The 21233-nt window shown below is 50.0% G+C and overlaps 1 protein-coding gene across 5 annotated transcripts in view; it reads left to right on the top strand.

Moving 5' to 3' along the window:
- The window catches only part of MACF1 (microtubule actin crosslinking factor 1), a 1146281-nt gene that overhangs the window by 441656 nt on the left and 683392 nt on the right, over window positions 1-21233 (top strand). For all 5 annotated transcript variants that reach the window (XM_085648361.1, XM_085648360.1, XM_085648359.1 and 2 more), the window contains one exon: window positions 18376-18511. In XM_085648361.1, the coding sequence (XP_085504487.1) occupies window positions 18376-18511 (136 nt within the window). The remainder of the gene's footprint in view (window positions 1-18375; window positions 18512-21233) is intronic.

The following is a 21233-nucleotide window of genomic DNA, read 5'->3' as shown; positions in this document are numbered from 1 at the left end:
CCCGGGCGGGTGGCTGATGTCGCTTGCGGCTCTGGACATTGTCATGTCCGCTTCTGCTTGCTTATGACTGTTGGAACTTTCATGTACCCTAGTCTTTATCAGGTAAAACATCATTTTTACACGTATATTTTCTTAATCTATATCTGCTCGGTGCTCTTCACACAGCAGAGTTGCGCAGGCAACGTTCCTTCCTCCGGTGTCCTTGGTCTTCGCCCCGGTCTGCTCATCTACGAGCTCTTGTGTGGGTATCCAGCTTGCCAGATACTTTTCTTACCAGTTGCCTACATGCTAATGCATTCTTCACATCTGTGCAGCTCACGCTACGCTTCAGAGGGTTTTTTCTATGCTTCGTGTGGTTCTACCATCCACACTGTATGCTTATGTGTGTTCCTGTCTTCCACAAGACTATCATTTTTACTCTAGTCCTGTTTTGGGTACTTCTGATTGTTGCCGTCAGCCCTCTCACATGTCTTGTGAAGGAGCGACTGCGTGCTGGAGTGTCTTGTGTTTCTGGTACTACCGGCACTTTCTGGCATGGGTCGGCTCCCTGCCAATGCTGCCCCTCGTATCTTGGCTGGTGCGGGTTCGACTGTGTTTTTTCCACTGTTGTGCATACTGGACCCGTGTGCACTGACTCTGGCATACTAGTTTGTCTTCTCTCTGGGTTTTCGTTCAGTCGACACATCGGATCCTGCGGACCCATAGGCACCTTGGCTCAGTCCTTTTCTTTGTAAGGCCATGCACTCTCTTAATTAAAGTTTTGACCAGTTATCTTCAAAAAATTACTGGTTCACATTTATGTTGTGTGGTAACAGCTGCAACCGGATTAGATGCACACAATGTTAAAGTAGTTACTTTGCATAGATTATTGATGTTACCAGTGGAGAATGATAATAAGTTAGAATATCAGAAGTTGTCTGGAGAAGCTTCTTATTAAGTGTCAAGAGTGCTGATGAAAATGAAACTTTTAATTATTGAGGAGGTGAGCATGGTCTCAAACGTAATGCTCGCTTTTGTACACAAGAATGCAACAGGTATTAAAAACAGATTACGACATTCTCTTTGGGGGAAAACATTTAATTGTATTTGGAGATCTGCTACAACTAACCCCTGTAAAAGGAGAACAATTGCAGAGGAAATAAATGAGACACTCAAAAAATCCGACTTCAATTTAGAAAAATAGACTGTATTTTTATATAATTTGTAGGGTTCCGGAGATGCAGCATTTACAAGGTCAAGTAAATCGGTACTTTTTACTTAACCGCATACAAGCAATGACAAATTCAACAAATTTGGCACTTAGAAACATTTTCAGGAAATACTTGGGATGCTTCCCTTTGGACTTCAAGTGCCCCCGCTGTTCCCAAAAGTGATGCTGGTGGTCGCAGCACATCTTCAGAGGCTGGAAATACCAACCTTCCTCGATGACTGTTTTAGGTGGGCTCACCCAAGGCAGTTGTAGACCACCTGCAGACGATGGCAAACCTCCTAACATCAACTATCAATGTGCAGAAGTCATAAATGACTCCTCAGCAGATGATCCTTTTCATCTGAAAGAGACTATTAGTTATGGATTCCTTTCCTTAGATTACCCCCAGGCGCCAGACTGTATCCGGAGAATTTTTCTTCAGCAGTACCCCTGCGCGTCTGTAGGTGGCGTCGGTCGACTCTGCGTTCGTCGTTGGTGTAGTGATCGCTGGAATGACGTCACGGTATCTACTACCCCTGCGCGCTGACGTCAGTTCTGTCTTTTTCCGCGCCAGCCTGCGCAGATCCGGAGAGAGCGTTACCCTTAGTCTATTTTGACCAGAGTTTTTTCGACTTTTGTCGACTTTTCTTTTGAGTTGTTCGACTTCTGGTGCAAGGGATGTTACATCGATGCACTGGCTTCAAACCTTGTGACTCCTGTCACAAGTTGATGTCAGTCACGGACCCACATCTCGTGTGCCTCTGGTGTTTGGAGCGCGACCACGACCCGAAGTCATGCTCTGACTACCGGTCCATGAACCCGAAGTCTCTGCGGGAGCGGTCCCGAAAGCTTCTCAAGGCCCGGTAGTCAGCTCCGCGCCGCTCAAGGTCCTGGTCGAGAGGGAGGTCACAGGACCTATCGTGGAGTCACCACCATCACTCCTCTTAGAAGTCTTCGGGTAAGTCAAAGCACAAGAAAAAGGCAAAGAAACACCGTCATTCTTCGCCTTCTCCCTGTCCGTTGGCCAATGCGACGCAGGTTGCAGAAGGAAGTCCTCTGGCTCTGCCCACGGAACCTTTTGGGTCGGCCCGAGCTTCCCTCCCTTCCCGGGAGCCGGGGCGACCCCTCTTCATCTTCTTAGCTTTTACGAAGCCCTCCATTCCATCTTTGGGCAGCCCGACTCCCCCTGTGTGCCTTCAGGCCCCGCAGACTCGGCTAGGGGTTCTAGGCCTTCGATGCCGGTGACCCGGCCCCGGCGCAGGAGGGCCCCCAGGGATCCAGGCATGGATCCCGATCAGCGCCGGTCGACCTTACGACACCTCCTCTGCCACTGACTCCATTGACGATGCCCATGCACCCTCCGATGCCGGTTGTGTCACCAGCTGGCGTCGACCCCTGCCTCCACTTCGATATGGTACTTATGTGCCTCTGTTCTATCCTGGCGTTCCTCATCACCCCGAGTGGCAGCCAGAGGAGGGGGAGGAGGACTGGGAGGGGTCTATTGACCCTATAGCAGACCAGCTGGCAGAGCCAGACAGGAGAGAGGAACTGGGTAAGGCCGGTGCTCTGGATACATCCCCCAGACCTTGGCATGCTTTCTCCCCCTACCGTGGCTACGGAGGAGGGAGCCTCCTACGCTGTGGTGTTGTGTAGGGCGGCTGATGCCTTAGGCCTTGAGCTACCTACGGTGGCAGTGAGGACTAACCTCCTAACTGAGCTGCTTCAACCAGCGGCAGCCTCTTCGGAGCCCCTGCTGCCGTTCAGTGAGGCCTTACACACATACTTCTTTTACGAAGCCCTCCATTCCATCTTTGGGCAGCCCGACTCCCCCTGTGTGCCTTCGGGCCCCGCGGACTCGGCTAGGGGTTCTAGGCCTTCGATGCCGGTGACCCGGCCCCGGCACAGCAGGGCCCCCAGGAATCCAGGCATGGATCCCGATCAGCGCCGGTCGACCTTATGACACCTCCTCCGCCACTGACAACATTGACGATGCCCGTGCACCCTCCGATGCCGGTTGTGTCCCCAGCTGGCGTCGACCCCTGCCTCCACTTCGATATGGTACTTATGTGCCTCTGTTCTATCCTGGCGTTCCTCATCGCCCTGAGTGGCAGCCAGAGTAGGGTGAGGAGGACTGGGAGGGGTATCTTGACCCTATAGCAGACCAGCTGGATGAGCCAGACAGGAGAGAGGAACTGGGTAAGGCCGGTGCTCTGGATACATCCCCAGACCTTGGCATGCTTTCTCCCCTACCGTGGCTACAGAGGAGGGAGCCTCCTACGCTGTGGTGTTGTGTAGGGCGGCTGAGGCCTTGGGCCTTGAGCTACCTACAGTGGCAGTGAGGACTAACCTCCTAACTGAGCTGCTTCAACCAGCGGCAGCCTCTTCGGAGCCCCTGCTGCCGTTTAGTGAGGCCTCACAGACATCCTTCTGGGCACCTGGTCCAAGCCTAGCACAGGGGCTCCTGTGGATAGGATGATTGCCAGATGCCACTGCCCAGCCCCAGGCGACCCCACTTTCCTCTCCCAACATTCTACCCCTGAGAGCTTGGTAGTCCAAGCCTCAACGTCCAAGGGCGCGTTCCCTACTTCTCCCCCAGACAGAAAATCCAAGGAGCTGGATCATTTTGGGAAGAAGTTTTCTTCCGCCAGCTTAGGACTGCGGTCTGTGAACACCTCATGTCTCTTGGACCATTACACCCAGTCGGTATGGGACGCGGTCGCGCAAGTGCTGCCACAGTGCCCGGAGGAGGCCCGGCCGTGCTCTCCCGTGCAGTTGCTGAGAGTAGAGATGCATCGAAGTTCGCCATTCGATGTGGGCTGGACACTGCCGACTCGCTAGGTAGGACAATTTCAATGTCGGTAGCCCTGCATCTGAAAGAGACACGTTAGTGATAGATTCCTTACCTTAGAATATTCCCAGGCGACAGACTGGATGCGGAAAGATTTTTGTAGCAGTAACCCTGCGCGTCAGTAGGTGGCGTCGTGCGGTTTCGCGTCCGTCACTGGCGTCGTAAGCGCAGAGATGACGTCACGGAGACTGCTTAGGCGCCACCCATGCGCGCTGACGTCAGTTCTTTCTTTTTCCGCGCCAGCAAGCGCATATCAGGATAGAGCGTTCCTTAGTCACTTTTTGACTGCCTTTTTGCCCTGACCCTGGAGACTGGATGGTAGATTTGGACGCCTATTTTCACATCCCAGTCCTGCCTGCCCACCGACGTTAGCTACGGGTCATGGTAGGCCACAAGCATTTTCAGTTCACCGTGCTCCCCTTTGGGCTTACCAACGCCCCTCTGGTGTTCACAAAAGTGATGGCGGTGGTCGCAGCTCATCTGCGCAGATCTGGGGTTCCAGTCTTCCCCTATCTCGACAACTGGCTGTTGAAGGCGAGTTCGCCCCAGGCTGTCATCTCCCACCTCTAGACTACGACAGACCTCCTGCATTCTCTGGGCTTCACTATCAACATACCAAAGTCACACCTGATTCCCTCTCAGAAGCTTCTTTTCATCAGAGTGGTTCTGGACACAGCGCAGTTTTGGGCTTATTCTCCCGAGCAGCGAGTCCGGGAATTTCGGGCTATGATATCGATCTTTCAGCTTCTATCCCGGGTTTCAGTCAGAATGACCCTGAGGCTGCTGGGCCTCATGGCCTTGTGCATCCTGCTTGTGGACCATACCAGGTGTTATATGCGGGCTCTGCAGTGGGACCTGAAGTTCCAGTGGGCACAGCATCTGGGGAATCTCTCAGATTTGCGTCCAGATCTCGGAGGGCACTGCACACCAGTTGCAGTGGTGGATAGCGAACCAGGATTGGGTCAACTGCAGATCCCTCTCCCTTCCCCAACCAGACTTCACAGTGATGACAGATGCATAACTTCTGGGGTGGGGCGGCCACATGGGGAAGGTGGAGATCAGAGGCCTCTGGTCACCGGCAGAGTCCGGGCTCCACTCCAACATTCTGGAGCTCCAGGCGATTCGTCTTGCACTGAAGGCATTCCTTCCTTCTGTCAAAGGAAGAGTAGTGCAGGTGTTCACGGACAACACCACCGCCATGTGGTATTGCAACAAACAGGGCGGGGTGGGGTCGTGGACCGTCTGTCAGGAGGCCCTTCATCTCTGGAAGTGGCTGTAACATCAGGGCATGTCACTGATGGTTCAACACCTAGCCAGTTCCTTGAACGCTAGGGCGGACAAACTCAGCCGCCGGTGCATGATGGATCAAGAATGGCGTCTTCACTCGAAGGTGGTGCAACGTCTCTTTCAGCAGTGGGGAGAGCCTTGGTTCTGTAGTAGGGGATCTCTGTGTATAGTCATAATCTATGAATAATCCCCGCCCATGTGCGGGGACCCCGGAGCAATCAAAAATATCTCTTAAGCTGTCCCGCATTTGCAAACCTGCAAAGACACTTAAGAGACAGACAAAATAATACAGCCTAATCACCACAAGGCTGCACTGGCCAGCACTTCCTCTGAAGTGAACACAAAAGCCAAAATAAAGTTGAAATGTCATTTTTATTCACATTTGACATGTTCCTTTATTATCACACACTCCCTTCACCAAAATCCCTTTAAACAATAGAGAGGAAGGGGTGGACAGACAAGCCCTATAGGCTGTCATTATGTGTCTGCTAAAGGGATACCGTGCCTTTAAGAAACTCTCCAGAGACCCCCGGTATCCCAGGATGCACAGCCAACACAAGTTACTTTCAGTTCTTTTTTCCGGCTCCTGCTAGCAGGACCCTGGAGCTTGAGCTCTACCCTTTTGGGTGGTTTAATTGATCGACGTCTAAAGCCTTTGTCTACTACTGCCTGCAATCTGGAGCAGTTTTGGCCCACTCTCAGCATGGCTTTATTCGATAAATGCCCTGAGTGTGGGAGGAAGAAGGCTAAGACGGACCCACATGAGGTGTGTATCCTCTGCTTGTCGCCCTCACATGTCCCAGCTGCCTGTGACATCTGCAGCACCTTTTCGAAAAGGACCCTGAGGGACAGGGAGAAGACTCGCCTTCAGGGACAGGAGATGCAGAGGACCGGTGGGACTTCAGGGCATGGAGGGTCCCATTCCCCCTCCTCCGCCCATGCTTCAGCCCCTGGAGGGACCTCCGGGCAGAGCAAGGAGCAGAGACTGCACCTACCGGCTGGTAGGTCGCGTTCGACGTCGAAGGCGACGACGTCGACGGCGAGAGAGAAGGCACCGGTATGTTCGCCGTCGATCCAGGGCTCTGGGTCGCGGCAGCCTCGGCGTTCGACGTCGAGGGAGGGGCCGGCGAGACCGGGTCGCCGTCGCAGGTGTCACGGTCGACGTCCACAACACATCGACGTCGTACCGAGCCCCATGGACTTCACTCGCCGCCGTCTACCCACGGCTCGACGCTGACGGAATCGACGCCGAGATCCCGGCGCCCGCCGTCGAGGCGGAGGCGGTCGACGCCGAGACACAGGTCGACGTCGAGACACCAACGATCGACGTCGAGACATCAACGATCGACGTCGAGACATCAACGATCGACGTCGAGACATCAACGATCGACGTCGAGACATCAACGATCGACGTCGAGATACCAACGATCGACGTCCAGATACCAACGATCGACGTCAAGATCGCAGCGGTCGACGCCGAGACACCGGCGGTCGACGTCGAGACGCCAGAAGTCGACGTCGAGGAGGCAGTCGACGTCGAGGCAGACACCTCGGCGACGGCGATCAAGGCAGGGTTCGACGCCGAGGAGGCATGGGTCGACGTCGAGGAGACTTGGTTCGACGTCGAGAGGACGATCGACTGCGGGGCGGCACTCGTCGTCGAGGGCGAAGAGACGCCGGTCTAGGTCGACGTACATTTCGACGTCCCAGACATCGGGGAATACGTCCTCGGTGATTACGATCTCCAGTCGGGGATCGGGGAGGCGCGGACGTTCGCCTTCGGTGGCTTCCACGCGGGACAGGCCCGCCAAGAAGAGGAGAGTGGCCGCGAGCCCGGACAATGATGATGGGGGCTCTCCGGCTAGAAGTGATGGGGCTTCAGATCATCTGACCCCGCTGCGTACCCAGCGGCCGCCTTTGCCTCCGGTGCCCGACCTTCCACCGGCGCCTCCACCGGTGCCTGCCCTGCCTCCTCCTCCTCCTCCTCCTCCTCCTCTTCCTCCTCCTCCTCCTCCTCTTTCTCCTCCTCCACCTCCTCCGCTGCCTCTGCCCGTGCCTCAGCTGCCTGCTTCGCCACCGCCTCCTCCCCCGAGGGTTCCTCACCGGCAGAGATCTCGCTCTCGCCCTCGCAGGCGATCACGGAGTAGGCGCAGATCCTCCACTCGCTCTGGACATGGTCGACGGAGGTATCGGTCTCGTTCCAGAGGGTCGAGGGGCACGTACTCTTCTGGGGCTGGCAAGTATTCGCCCTCGCTGTCGGAGACGCCTCCTACCCGCGTCTCTCCAGTGGATGACATTGCCACGTTCCAGGAGGTGTTGCTGAGAGGGGCTGCGAAGTTGGGGATATCAGTGACTACCCCTATTCCCACTACTTCTGTGATTTTTGAGACTTTGCATAAAGTACATCTGTCGCGCCCCCTCCTCCCGCTGGTCCCAGGGCTGGAGGAACCTGCGATGGAGGTGTTCTTAACGCCGGCCGTGGTGAAGCCGGCGCCCTCGAGACTGTCAAAGAAGTACAGGGCTCCTGACTCGGATCCGGCGTTCCTCAGAGTGGACCCTCCACCGGATTCTGTTATCGTGGCGGCGGCTCGTAAGCAACACTCTACGACGCCTTCCTCCACGGCTCCCCCGGATAAGGAGAGTCGCAAAATGGACTCCTTGGGGAGGAGGATGTGCTCCACGTCGGCTACTACGATGAAGGCCGCTAGCGCCTCCGCTCTGTTGGGGCGCTATGACAGGTCTCTTTGGGACTCCTTGCAACAGTTCGCGGCCTCCCTGCCCAGAGACAAGAGGGAGGATTTTCAAGAGGTGCTGAACGAGGGCATGATGGTCTCTAATCAGATCATCAGTGCGGCGGGGGACGTGTCGCTGCTGGCGGCCCATGGGTACTGCCACGGCATACACATGAGGAGGCATTCCTGGCTGCGGCTGACTCCGCTCAAGCCGGAAGCGCAGCAGAAGATCGCCAATCTACCATTCTCTGGCACGACGCTATTCGGGTCACATGCGGATGACGAGATGGCCCGCATGAAGGCTGAGGCGGAAACTCTGAAGGCGGTGGGGCTGGAGCGGCCTAAGGAGCAGAGGAGGTCCTTCCGTTCCTCGGGCAGGCGCTACACCAAGCAGAGGGGCCAAGGGCGTCAGTCGGGCCCCCAGCAACAGCCCCAGCAACAGCAGCAGTACCAGAGGCAGCCCTTTCAGAAGCGCCAGAGGGGCAGAGGCCAGCATCAGTCCTCGGCGGGGAACAAAGGCCCGGCCGGGTCGAAGCCCTGAAAAGTTACTTCCCCCTCATCCGTTACCCGCTCCGGTGGGGGGAAGTATTCAACACTACCTGGCAGAGTGGAGGACAATAACACAGGACAAGTGGGTGCTGAATATTGTTTGCAATGGCTACTGTCTTCGTTTCACCAGTTCGCCTCCACAGATTCCACCAGTGCGCTCCTCCAACATGGTGCGGGAGCTCCAGCGGGAGGCGGACGTTCTGTTAAAAAAAGAAGGCGATAGAAGCTGTTCCTTTGAAGCAAAAAGGAAAAGGTCTCTACTCACGGTTCTTTCTCGTAAGAAAAAAAGACAAGAACGAGTTGAGGCCTATTCTGGATCTGCGTCAAGCAAACAGGTGGATCCGCCGAGAAAAGTTCCGTATGTTGTCCCTGCATCAGATTTACCCTCAGTTGCATCGAGGAGACTGGCTGTGCGCCATAGATCTGCAGGACGCTTACTTTCATGTGCCGATCGCACCAAAGCATCGCAAGTTCCTGAGGTTTCTGGTAGGCAACAACCATTACCAGTATTCCGTACTCCCGTTTGGCCTGAAGTCTGCACCACGGACGTTCTCCAAGTGCATGGCAGTGGTCGCGGCACACCTGCGGAAGACCAAGGTGTTTGTGTACCCTTACCTGGACGACTGGTTGATCAAAGCGTCCACTTATCAGGAAGCCCAGTGCCATTTCAACAGGACGGCGGCTTTGCTTCACCGTCTGGGGCTGCACATCAACATGACGAAGTCAGTGCCGATCCCTGTGCAGTGTCTCCAGTACTTGGGGGCTTCAGTCAATACCTTGACCGCAAGCGTGTGTCCTTCGGAGAAGAGACGCTTATCGATCCGTGGGAAGGCTCTGCATCTCATCTCAGCCCGCTCTCCTACGGTGAGGACGGTGTCTTCATTACTGGGGTCGATGGCTTCTTGCATCTTCCTCACCCCCAATGCACGTCTGCATATGAGGCCCCTGCAGGAATGTCTGGAGGATCAATGGGACCAGAGGAGGGGGCGTTGGGAGGACAAGATCCAGTTGTCTCAGCACGCTCGGCAGTCTCTGAAATGGTGGTGTTCCCCAGAGAATGTCTGCAAGGGGACTCCTTTTCACAAGGACATTCCGGCCCAGACCATAGTGACCGATGCGTCTCTCCAGGGCTGGGGAGCGCATTCGGGCCCTCTTCAGATTCAGGGGATATGGTCGCAGATGGAGACGACCTACCATATCAACTTTTTGGAACTCAGAGCAGTACACTTGGCCTTGAAGGCGTTCCATCCCTCCTTCAGGACGTCCTCCCTGCTGGTTCAGACGGACAATACTACGACCATGTATTACCTCAACAAGCAGGGGGGCTCCCGGTCACGCACCCTGTCTCGGGAGGCACAGGCGATCTGGAACTGGCTGGTGGCCAGGAATCTGACGATCACGGCAACCCACCTGCCGGGAGTGCAGAATGCCCAAGCAGACGCGCTCAGCAGACTCGTTCAAGAGAACCACGAGTGGGTGCTAAACGACGACGTGCTAAGAGACGTCTTCGCAGAATGGGGCACTCCGGATATAGATCTGTTCGCTACGGCAGAAAACAGCAAATGCCGCGACTTCGCGTCCAGGTACTACCAACCAGGGACGCTGGGGAATGCACTATGGATCAGCTGGTCCAACAGCTTTCTCTACGCCTTTCCACCCATTCCCCTGATTCCGGCGGTGCTGATCAAGCTGTCGCAATCCGGAGCCAGAATGATCCTGATTGCTCCGGAGTGGCCGAGACAATGGTGGTTCACCGACCTTCTTCACCGGTCTGTTCTGCCACACCGGCGCCTGCCGTGCCGGCCGGACCTTCTCACGAAGTTCGGAGGGCAGATGGTTCACCCCAATCTCTCGTCCTTGAGTTTGGCAGCATGGCTCCTGAGCTAGTGCAGTATGGACACTTGAACCTGCCTCAGGACTGTATGGAGATCTTGAAAGAGGCTAAGAGACCGTCTACGAGGACTTCCTACGCCTATAAGTGGAAGAGATTCTGCTTATGGTGCAAGGCGAAGGACTTTGACCCTACATCCTGTAAAGAAGACGTTATTTTGCCTTATCTGCTGCAGTTAGCTCAGTCCGGGCTTAATTTTCAATCTATTAAGGTTCATCTCGCAGCTCTGACTGCGTATAGGAAGGGCCCTTCTCAAACCTCATTTTTTCAAATCCCTGTGATTAAGGATTTTTTGGAGGGTTTGCGTAAGGTGTTTCCCCCTGTTAGAAGGCCTTCTCCACCTTGGGAATTGAATGTGGTGTTATCTAGATTGATGAGGGAGCCTTTTGAACCTATCCATAAGGCTTTGTTGCAGCATTTGTCTTGGAAGGCTGCCTTCCTTGTAGCCATTACATCGGCCAGGAGGGTGAGTGAGATTCAGGCTCTGTGTTGCCAAGAGCCGTATACTGTTTTCCATGCTTCTAAAGTAGTGATGCGTACCCATCCTAAATTTTTGCCTAAGGTGATATCAGATTTCCATGTGAATCAGATGATAACTTTGCCTACGTTTTTTCAGCATCCTTCCTCTCCGGCGGAGAGGTCTCTGCATTTCCTTGATGTGCGTAGGGTGTTGAAATTCTACCTGGATAAGACAAAAGATATCCGCAGGTCGGATCAACTGTTTGTTAATTATGGTTCGGTAAGAACTGGTTTAGCTACCTCAAAGCAGTCCATTTCCAGATGGATTGTTTCCTGTATTCAGCTTTGTTACCAAAAAGCTAATAAAACATTAGGGGGTAAGCCTACGGCACATTCGACTAGAGGCAAGGCGGCTACCACCGCTTTGCTTAGGAATGTTCCCATTGCTGACATTTGTAAGGCTGCCACCTGGAAGTCAGTCCATACGTTTACAAAGCATTACTGCCTGGACTCTGATGCTAGGGCAGATGCGCAGGTTGGACAGGCTTCGCTAAGGAATTTGTTTGCACAGTGATTTGTTGGTGGTTGGTCTTACTCCACCGCTTCTTGTTGGTTGGGATGGGCTTGCCATTCTATTCATAGATTAGGACTATACACAGAGATCCCCTACTACAGAAGGAGTAGTTTCTTACCTGTAACTCCAGTTCTGTAGTAGGGGTATCTCTGTTATAGTCATAAGCGACCCTCCCTCCTCCCCGGTGGAGTAACCTGACGGTATCAGGCCTGTTGTTATACACCTTCAAAAAGAACTGAAAGTAACTTGTGTTGGCTGTGCATCCTGGGATACCGGGGGTCTCTGGAGAGTTTCTTAAAGGCACGGTATCCCTTTAGCAGACACATAATGACAGCCTATAGGGCTTGTCTGTCCACCCCTTCCTCTCTATTGTTTAAAGGGATTTTGGTGAAGGGAGTGTGTGATAATAAAGGAACATGTCAAATGTGAATAAAAATGACATTTCAACTTTATTTTGGCTTTTGTGTTCACTTCAGAGGAAGTGCTGGCCAGTGCAGCCTTGTGGTGATTAGGCTGTATTATTTTTTCTGTCTCTTAAGTGTCTTTGCAGGTTTGCAAATGCGGGACAGCTTAAGAGATATTTTTGATTGCTCCGGGGTCCCCGCACATGGGCGGGGATTATTCATAGATTATGACTAACAGAGATACCCCTACTACAGAACTGGAGTTACAGGTAAGAAACTACTCCTTACATCTATTCGCCACCGAAGTGAACGCGCAAAGTCAGTAGTTCTGTGCGTTGGAATTTCCAAGGCGGCACTCGCTAGGCAACGCTTTTCGTCGCCAGTGGAGTTGAGGTCTTCTATACGCCTTTCCGCCTATACCACTTCTGCCCAGAGTGCTGAAGAATATCAAGTGCGACCAGGTCCAAGTAATTCTTGTGACTCCGGACTGGGCACGAATAGTCTGGTATCCCGAGCTCTTGATCATGGCCATCGATCCTCCGATCAGACTGCCTCTTTGGGAGGATCTTCTGTTGCAGCAGCAGGGGACGGTCCTTCACTCGATCCTGTCCAACCTCGACCTCCTTGCATGGAGATTGAGCGGCAACAATTGACTGCTTTCGACCTTCCTCCCAAAGTATTTAATGTTATCTTGGCAGGCAGGCGTCCCTCCACTAAAATGGTATACGCCTGTAGATGGAACAAATTTGTGGCATGGCGCACAGCAAAGGCTGTGGATCCCCTTTCAGAGGTTCTCCTCTTCATTCTTTCTTTGGCCCAGCAGGGCTCTTCTCTGGGCACTCTTAAAGGCTATCTTTTGGCCATTTCGGCCTTTCTTCGCCTTCCTGATCAGCCTTCTCTTTTCAAGTCTCCTATTTTTAATCGCTTCCTTAAGGGCATTACTCACCTGTTTTCTCCTATTCCTTTCGTCATGCCCCAGTGGGACTTGAACCTTGTTCTAACTTACCTTATGTGCACTCCCTTCGAGCCGCTACATAATTGTCCTCTCAGGCTATTGACCCTCAAAACTGCCTTTCTTGCTGCCATCACCTCTGCTTGCAGGGTTAGTGTGCTTCAGGCTCTTTCTTTTAAACCTCTTTTCCTGGCTGTTCATCCGGACAAGCTTGTCATTCGCACTCGACTTTCTTTTCTTCCCAAAGTGGTTACCTCTTTCCACATAGGACAGACTATCACTTTGCTAACCTTCTTCCTGCCCCTTCATCCTTCTAAAGAGGAGGAGAGGCTCCACCGTCTGTATCCAAAATGTGCGCTTTCATTTTTATCAGGATCGCACAAGACAATTCCGGGTGGATGATCAGCTCTTTGCTGGCTATGTGGGCACCCAGAAAGGTTGGTCCGTGCAAAAACAAACCATCTCTGCATTAAACTGTGTTATTCCTTGGCGAAAAAGGAACCTCCAGTAGGGTTGTGTGCCCATTCCACCAGGGCGATGGCAGCCACTATTGCTTTGGGACGTGAAGTCCCCCTTCATTACATCTGCCAGGCATCCACGTGGGCTTCGTTGCACATGTTCACAAAACATTCCTGCCTTGACAGCCAAGTCCGGAGAGACGGCTTCTTTGGCCGCTTCGTTCTTCAGGACTTCCTGGTGTGAACTTTGTTTGCAGACCCACCTCCGGGGATAGGGATATCTATTTTAAGGTAAGGAATCTATAACTAATAGTCTCTTTCAGATAAACAAGTTACTTACCTTCGGTAACGATATATCTGTAAGAGACATATATTAGTTATGGGTTCCTTACCGCCCCACCCATCCTCCCCGTTCTGCAAACTGACTTCTAGAGTAAAGGACTCCGTTTCAGGGCCCTAGAAAGAACTTCAGCGCGCAGGGGCGGCACTTAAGTAGATACCGCAACGTCATTCCAGCGATCACGACACAAACAACGAACACGGAGTAGACCGACGCCACCACCTGACGCGCATGGATACTGCTGAAGAAAGATTCTCCGGATCCAGTCTGACTCCTGGGTGTAATTCTAAGGAAAGGAATCCATAACTAATATATGCCTCTTACAGATATATCGTTATTGAAGGTAAGTAACTTGTTCATCAGAGCTAACTTGCATATAGTGCAGTTTTGTGCCTTCCCACTGGAATGTAGAGTCCAGAACAGTCGAGCTATGATCCAGATGTTTCAGCCTATGTCCTGGATCTCAGTGAGGATGGTGTATGGGCTGCTGGGACTCTTGACCTCCTGCATCCTGCTAGTTGAACACACAATATGGCACATGCAGGGTTTGCAAGGTTGCTGAAGTCACAGTGAGCACAACATCTGGGGAACCTAGTGGATTTCATCCAAGTTTCGGAGAAAACTGCAAATGATCTGTAGTGGTGATGGCTGCTATACTGCGATTGGGCCAGTGGCAGACTCATTTCCTTACCCCACCCCAGGGCTGACGGTGGTCTAGGATGTATCACTACTGGGCTGGAAAGGGCATGTGGGAGAAATTGAGATCAGAGGACTCTGGTCTTCAGAGGAAAACCACCTTCACATGAATTTGCTGGAGCTGTGGGTAAATGACTCTCTGCAATCCTTCAAGGGGATACTAGTACAGTTTCTCACAGACAACAGTCCCACCATATGGTACTGCAACAAGCAGGGTGAAGTTGAGTCTTCGGTTTTGTGTCAGGAAGCTCTGTGCCCTTGAAAGTGGCAAACTCACCAAGGCATTTCTCTGGTCTTGAACCACCTGACGGGCTCTCTCAATACCAGGGCAGACAAATTTAGTCACTGATGCCTTGTGGATTATGAATGCCTATTACACCCAAAGTTTGCACTGGCATTTTCCCGCAATGGGGAGACCCCATGTCTAATCTTTTTGCCACCTGTGAGAACGTGCACTTTCAGCAGCAAAGGCAGGAATCCTCATCTTCCTTGTTGGCTGTTCTGATTCCCCCTCCCATGCTTATGACCAGCTGGTAGGGGGCATTTTCGTCTTTTCTGCCCAGCTGACCAGTAGTTTCCATGGACCTGTGGGTGCTGCAGGCCGTTCAGCTTGGTCACTCTCTCCCTTTTGTGTCCGTTCCCCATACTGTCCCTGTCGTTTTGGTTCATGCTTCAGAAGACCGTGCCTCCATTGTTGCTCAACAAGTTTGGTCACTGTTTGCAAACATGCCATTGAGAGAGTTGCAGTTGCATAGAAAGACAGATGGTGTTACTCCCAGTCCTTTTTAGTGCCCAAAAGATCTTCAGTTCTTAAATAACTTTCCTCAGAAGACCAAGTTCAAGTAGTGAGATTTTCAGTTCTTCAACACCTTCCTTCGATAGAACAATATTAATAAGTTGACTCTTGCCTTGAATCCTAGAGACTGGAAGGTATCCTTGGACTTGCAGGACATATGCCTTCATGTATCCATCCTTCAGTCCCACAGATGCTTCCTTTGGGTTGTGGTGGGGTTAGAACACTTTCAGTTTACCGTCTTACCCTTCTTCCTTACCTTAGCCCCCTGGTTGTTTATAAAGAAAAAGGGAGTAGTCATAGCTCACCTTTGCAGGGTGTGGATACACAGATTCCCGGTCCTTAATTGCTGGTTGTTGAAAGTGAGCTCCCGGCAGTCAGGCGCATGCATCCTGAGGATATCCATCTCTCTGCTGTCCTCCATTGAATTGTCAATCAACAAACAGAAATTATAAATGCAAGCAACACAGAGGATTCTCTTCATAAAGTCCACCCTGGCCATTGTGGCTTTCAAGGCCTTCATCCCCCGCAGCGAGTCCAAGACATTCAGGTTATGTTTCGGGCGCCCTCTTGGTTTCCACCATGGACAGTACTGAGGCTTCTTTGCATCCTGGTGTTGACCTCCAAGAGATATATCTGACTGTCAGTCATTTGACAGGCTTACTAAATGCCAGACTGGATGAGCTTAGCAGATGTCTCCTTCTAGACCACAAATGGAGTTTGCACCTGAAGCCCTCTGCCCTGTGGGACATGCCTTGGGTAGATCTCTTTGCCACTGCTGCGAATGGATAGTGTTGTGACTACTGCACACTGGAGGCTTAAAGGCTCCCTAGAAGTCCATTCTACATACAGTGGGATTGCAGTCCCCTGTATGCATTTTCGCTACAGTCACTTCTGCCCAGAGTTCTGAAGAAGTTCAAGACGAACTGTGCTTAGATTATTCCTTTAGCCCCGGGTTGGGCCAGGAGAGTATGGAACTCTGACCTTTGGAGTTTCAGTATTTTTCTATCATTCTACCTCTTTGGGGAGGACCTTCAGTATCTTCAGTGGTGCAGTGTTCTGCACCCGGACCTCCACAACCTACCCTGACTTCATGAAGTTTGAGCTGAACCGACTGAGCGGTTTGATTTGCCTGCTGAAAAGGTGGATTTTATCCATATGACTTAACATCCTTGTACCATGTAGCTTTAATGCTGGTCATTGGTGTAGTTCGGGACTGGTATGAGGTCTGTCAGGCTGGTCCTTTTTAGGCCAAACTATCTGATGTTTGTTTTGTCACTGGCCAGATAAGACTTTGCAGTGGGTAATATTAAAGTTTTTTGTCATCCCTTTCAACCTTTATATGTTTGCCTGGCCAACCATCATTGTTTAAATGAACATTTGTTATATAGTTTTAGAAAGGGCCGCATATATGTTTCCACCTATGCCCTTTTATCATCCCACAGTGGGACTTAAATTTGGTGTTAGCATTCTTGATGTGCATGCCATCTGAGCCTATGCACATCAATTCCCTGATGTGGCTGACCAATAAGACTGGTTTTCTCTTTGGTATTACTAAAGCCTTTGGTGTCCGAGCTGCCGGTGCGGTCAGTAGAGCGACGTTATACCACTTTTCCCCTCACAAATTGATGTTTCAAAGTCTGGCTTCTTTCCCACCAAAAGTGGTATTACTCTTTAATGTGGTACAGTCCATCATGCTGCCTGATTTTCTTCTCTCCACCACACCCCTCTTTTAGGAACAGAGGCTTCATTGCTTGAATCCCAAGAGGGCACTTTGTTTTTACATGAGTTGGACTAAGGATTACTGGGTGAATAACCAGATTTTTGTTAAATTTCCAGATGCTAAAAAAGGAAGGGCAGTTCAGAAACTAACCTTGTCAAGATTAATGGTCTGTTCCTACAAATGTGTTATCCCTGCTATAGAGTGCCTTCTGGCTCATTCCACTAGATCCACTATTGCGTTGTCAAGTGGTGTTTCGGTGCTGTACATATGCCAGGCTTCCATAGTGGGATCCATCCACACCTTCAGCATTCATTATTGTCTTGATGCTTAAGTCCTCAGAGAGGGTCATTTCACCTGTTCGATCTTTCAGGGCTACCTTGTGTAAATCCACACCTCAGACTCTGCACCTTTTGAGAGGTATTGTTATTATATCTATTGGAAAAATCGGTAACACTCTTTCTAATGGTTTCTATCTAATTGCTGCCTCCTCCAAGACCTACCCATTCTGTGGAGTGGACATTTATGATTCTTTACACTGTCATGGTTGAGCAGTGTCTGAAGGTCCAGAAAAGTCTCAAAAGAAAGCTGAAATCAGTGTGTATGCACCTCTGACCCGCCACTTCTGGAGACGTTGCAAAGCTGCCAAAAAGTCCAATGACTCCAACTACTGCTGTGTGAGTGCTAAGAAATGTTCCTGAGTCAGTCTGGCACCTGGGGGAATTGAAAAGGGAAGCTATCTACTGCCATTTAGAGTATTCATTGCAATTGAGTGTTACTGAAGGTAAGTAACTTGTTCATTCGGTTGTAGAGCAGTGTCATTAGATAGTTAAAAGCAATTGTGACAGAAAATAAATATTTGAAACAAAAGATGTACAAACAGCACTTGTGTGATACCACGGAGTGTACCACGAAGTCTAATGTAATTATTATGACAGTACAAAAGTCTTTTCAATGCAGTATAATATCATCATAGGTCTAACATTTTTAGGAACATGTATGAGTTGTCTTTAAAATGTTCCGTGCTCATTAACATGAAGTCCCTGAAGCCCGATGATGGCCAGTAAAATTAATCTCAAGGCCAAAACGTGCGACCCACGATTAAAATGTTAAGAAGGCTTCAAAAATATGTTGATGCCATGGCCCTGTCTGTTTTTACTACACGCAAAAAGGAGGACATCAATAACTATCTGCATGGACTTTGTGAAAGAAATTTCGAGACGAGCAACAGAAGCACCACGTTTTGGTGGTTTTGAAGGAACATATCTAATAGCACATTAGTATTCTATATTTAAAAGAGCCCTAAACTAGCACCACCAGACCTTAGCAACAAAAATGTAGAATAGCAATTGATGATTTTATGGTGATCGCTCTCGCTCAGTTTTATAAAGTGTTTGGGGAGGTGCATTATCTTTTTTATGAGCAGATTTTGAGAGGCGGTGATTGGCCTGCAAAGCTGTGCTAATCTGGACTTTTTCAACAGGCTCTCAGTTCAGGAGAAGGAAGACTTCCAGTCACAATTGACCTCTCTTGAGGAGACATATAACCAACTGCGTAGTGATTCCACTGTGCAACTCCAGCAGCTCCAAGGACAGCTGGTAAAGGAGGCTGAGCAAAAGGTAAAGAGGTTTCCTATCCGATTGCCACCTGTGCTACTCTCTAAGACAAGATGATTATGGACGCATTGTCTCTCATATAAATTTCACCCCATACTCCACTGTGCCCCATGCAGTGTCACTTTATTTCCTTGTTATAACTGTTTCCCCTGCAAGTAGGAAATAATACCCCGTGACCCATTCCTGTCTGTGTGCTCTGTGCTGGCTTTTCCCACTATGACTTCATTTTTGCCTTTATGCCCCATTCAATGTCCATTATCCTGGCCCTTCCCTGTGTCCTATACTGCTGAGAAATCACCACCTATTGTCCTTTTCTCCAATAAAGTGACTCTTACCTCTCACCCACTTATTTTTGCGCTTTTACTACTAAGGCCCTGTAAAGATTTCCCATATCTTGCTGCTTAATATGAATCTCCCTATCATGTGACATTCAAGTTAATCCCAGACACACAGGGCACAGATTGTATTTTCATCTCATGCTCATCATTGAGGGTAGACGACAATAGGTGGGCAGTGAATTATCTGTGCTAAATGTCATTGTGGTTTTGTGTGCACATTTGTTTTGTATTCATCAGTATATGTTAATTTGCATTTTGCACTTTGAAGTATCAGCTAGGAGGTACCTTTCTTACCTAGTTGTCCTAAGGCTCCCCATTTAAGGTTGTTCAAGCTGTATATTTGCCTTTTGTTTTTTGTTGGAATGGAGAGTAAAACTTACCCTATTGCTGTCAGGGAATGAGGGTCCTTCTCCACCTGATAGCAGCTGTGGGCCATCAGGTGGTTGTGAAGGTTTTTCTCCCCATGATACCTGTGTTCAAACCCATAGGTAAACTCCAAAGTGGGCATCCCAGTAACTCCAAACGAGCAGAGTTTTCTCTGTGTGGATAATTCTTATTATACTTTTTAACATAGCTTCCCCATGTACAGAAATATCCTAGACATCACGTTGGATCCACAAACCATTATCTCAAAATTGGGCTCCAGGTGGCACCATAACTATTCTGGTTGCAGATCTGTCAAGGTGTTCGGTTTATCCCTGACTGTTTTTCTCGGATTCTTTCTGATCAACTCATAAAGTGCAGAATACTGATGGTATGAATTGACTCCTATGATTCACGAATGCAGCTTGTACTCTGCCTACGGTTTTGGTCTTAGATTGCCAAGATGGATTCCCTTGAAGGGACGGAGCACATTCTTCTTGGAGAAGTGATTGAATTTCTACACTGATCAGAGTAGTGAGATTTCAGATATTTGCACGGCTGTTCCCTGGAATCTGTCCATTAATTTTCTAAGTAGTTGCTTGTCGGCCTAGTATGTATTGGAATGCATCTGATCTTAGTTTGGCAGTGTAGCATTGTTTTTCCCAGGCCTCCTCCTTTCTTTATGTGCTCTCAGACCCACCTTTAATGGTACTTTCTCCTGATAGTCTTTTTGTTGATGGACACTCTGTGGGAAGAAGTGTTCATTAGAGGAACAAGTAAATTACCTTCGGTAATGTTTTTCTGAAGAATTTTCTATTTTCCCATAGGTTCATCATGAACCACTATTTGTACTTATGGGTGTTTCTTTTTGTAATGCATTTTCCAAATTTGATTCCTCCCCTTTGCTCAGTTGTTTCCTCTTCGCTACTGTGGAGCAGGGTATTAAGGAGGACCTAACATGAACTTCTGGTGAACCTTCATACATGGGCTGTTGTATTTGCTGACATAGTGACCGCTCTACAGCTGAAGTTACTTAAGCACATCCTAATGCCCATTTATTTCACTGCTGACTGGGTTATTTCTGTAGATGATAAATCTGTGTTAAAACTATTATCAAAGGTAAGTAACCTAAATTCCTGCCTTGAGTTCATGTCTGACTTAGTTTGAGGTCCTTGGAGGTTTCCATTAGCATCCCTACCCAAAATATAAGCTGATACCTCATTGTGCAAAAGGCTTGTGTCAAGTGTTTAACCACCGCTACAAACAAGCAAAAGTGTATTAAATGAGTAAAAATAATATTACCAAAACTAGTAGCTGCACTGAGCATGGTGTGTGGGGTCCGACAAAGTCCTGTTGTCTCAAACACATTAACTGACATCTTTGCTTGCGAGTGGAACTAACCCATCCGAGTTTACATTTGATGGGCTTTGTGCCCCAAAGACCTAAAGGGACCAGCAGGAAGCGTGTGGGTATCTGTGCAAAGAAAAAGTCGCATGCTGGATGCTAACACCAAGCTTACACTGTGTGTGTCGTTCAGCGAGCTGCTCCTACAGGCTCTCTTGTCTCTAAGTGCAGCAGGCAGCACCTCCTGACTGGTAAGTAGAAGCCTTTCATGTTTTCTTTCATGTAAGCTTTTCCTTCCCTCCTGTGGGTGGAGTAGTTTAGATTGTCTCTATCACTCTGTTCAATGTGTCCTTTTGCCCCTTTTTGTTTGGTACATGAATGTTTTTCGGTGGCGCATGCTCACACTAACCTCATAAAGAGTTCAGGTATCGGATCGCATTTTATGCTGGCTACTTTCCTTTCTTTTTCTGCAGCTCAGAGCAAGGTTTTGTTTGTGATTATTTCAGCTGATTGAGACATCGATTATTGGCCCCTAGAGATATTTTTCCTGTCTCAGAATGCACTGTGGTCTATATCAGATCATTCATGTCGTAGGCCTTGTTAAAATGAGTGGATTGGCACCCGTGAGAAGGCTTGACAAGTAGTTAATATTGCAACACTTCCCACAGGATTTGTAGCCA

Source organism: Triturus cristatus, chromosome 3_2, assembly GCF_964204655.1.
Source record: "Triturus cristatus chromosome 3_2, aTriCri1.1, whole genome shotgun sequence".
Lineage (NCBI taxonomy): Eukaryota > Metazoa > Chordata > Amphibia > Caudata > Salamandridae > Triturus > Triturus cristatus.
Note: the sequence above shows the minus strand (reverse complement) of the source record. Positions and strands in the feature narration are given on the sequence as shown.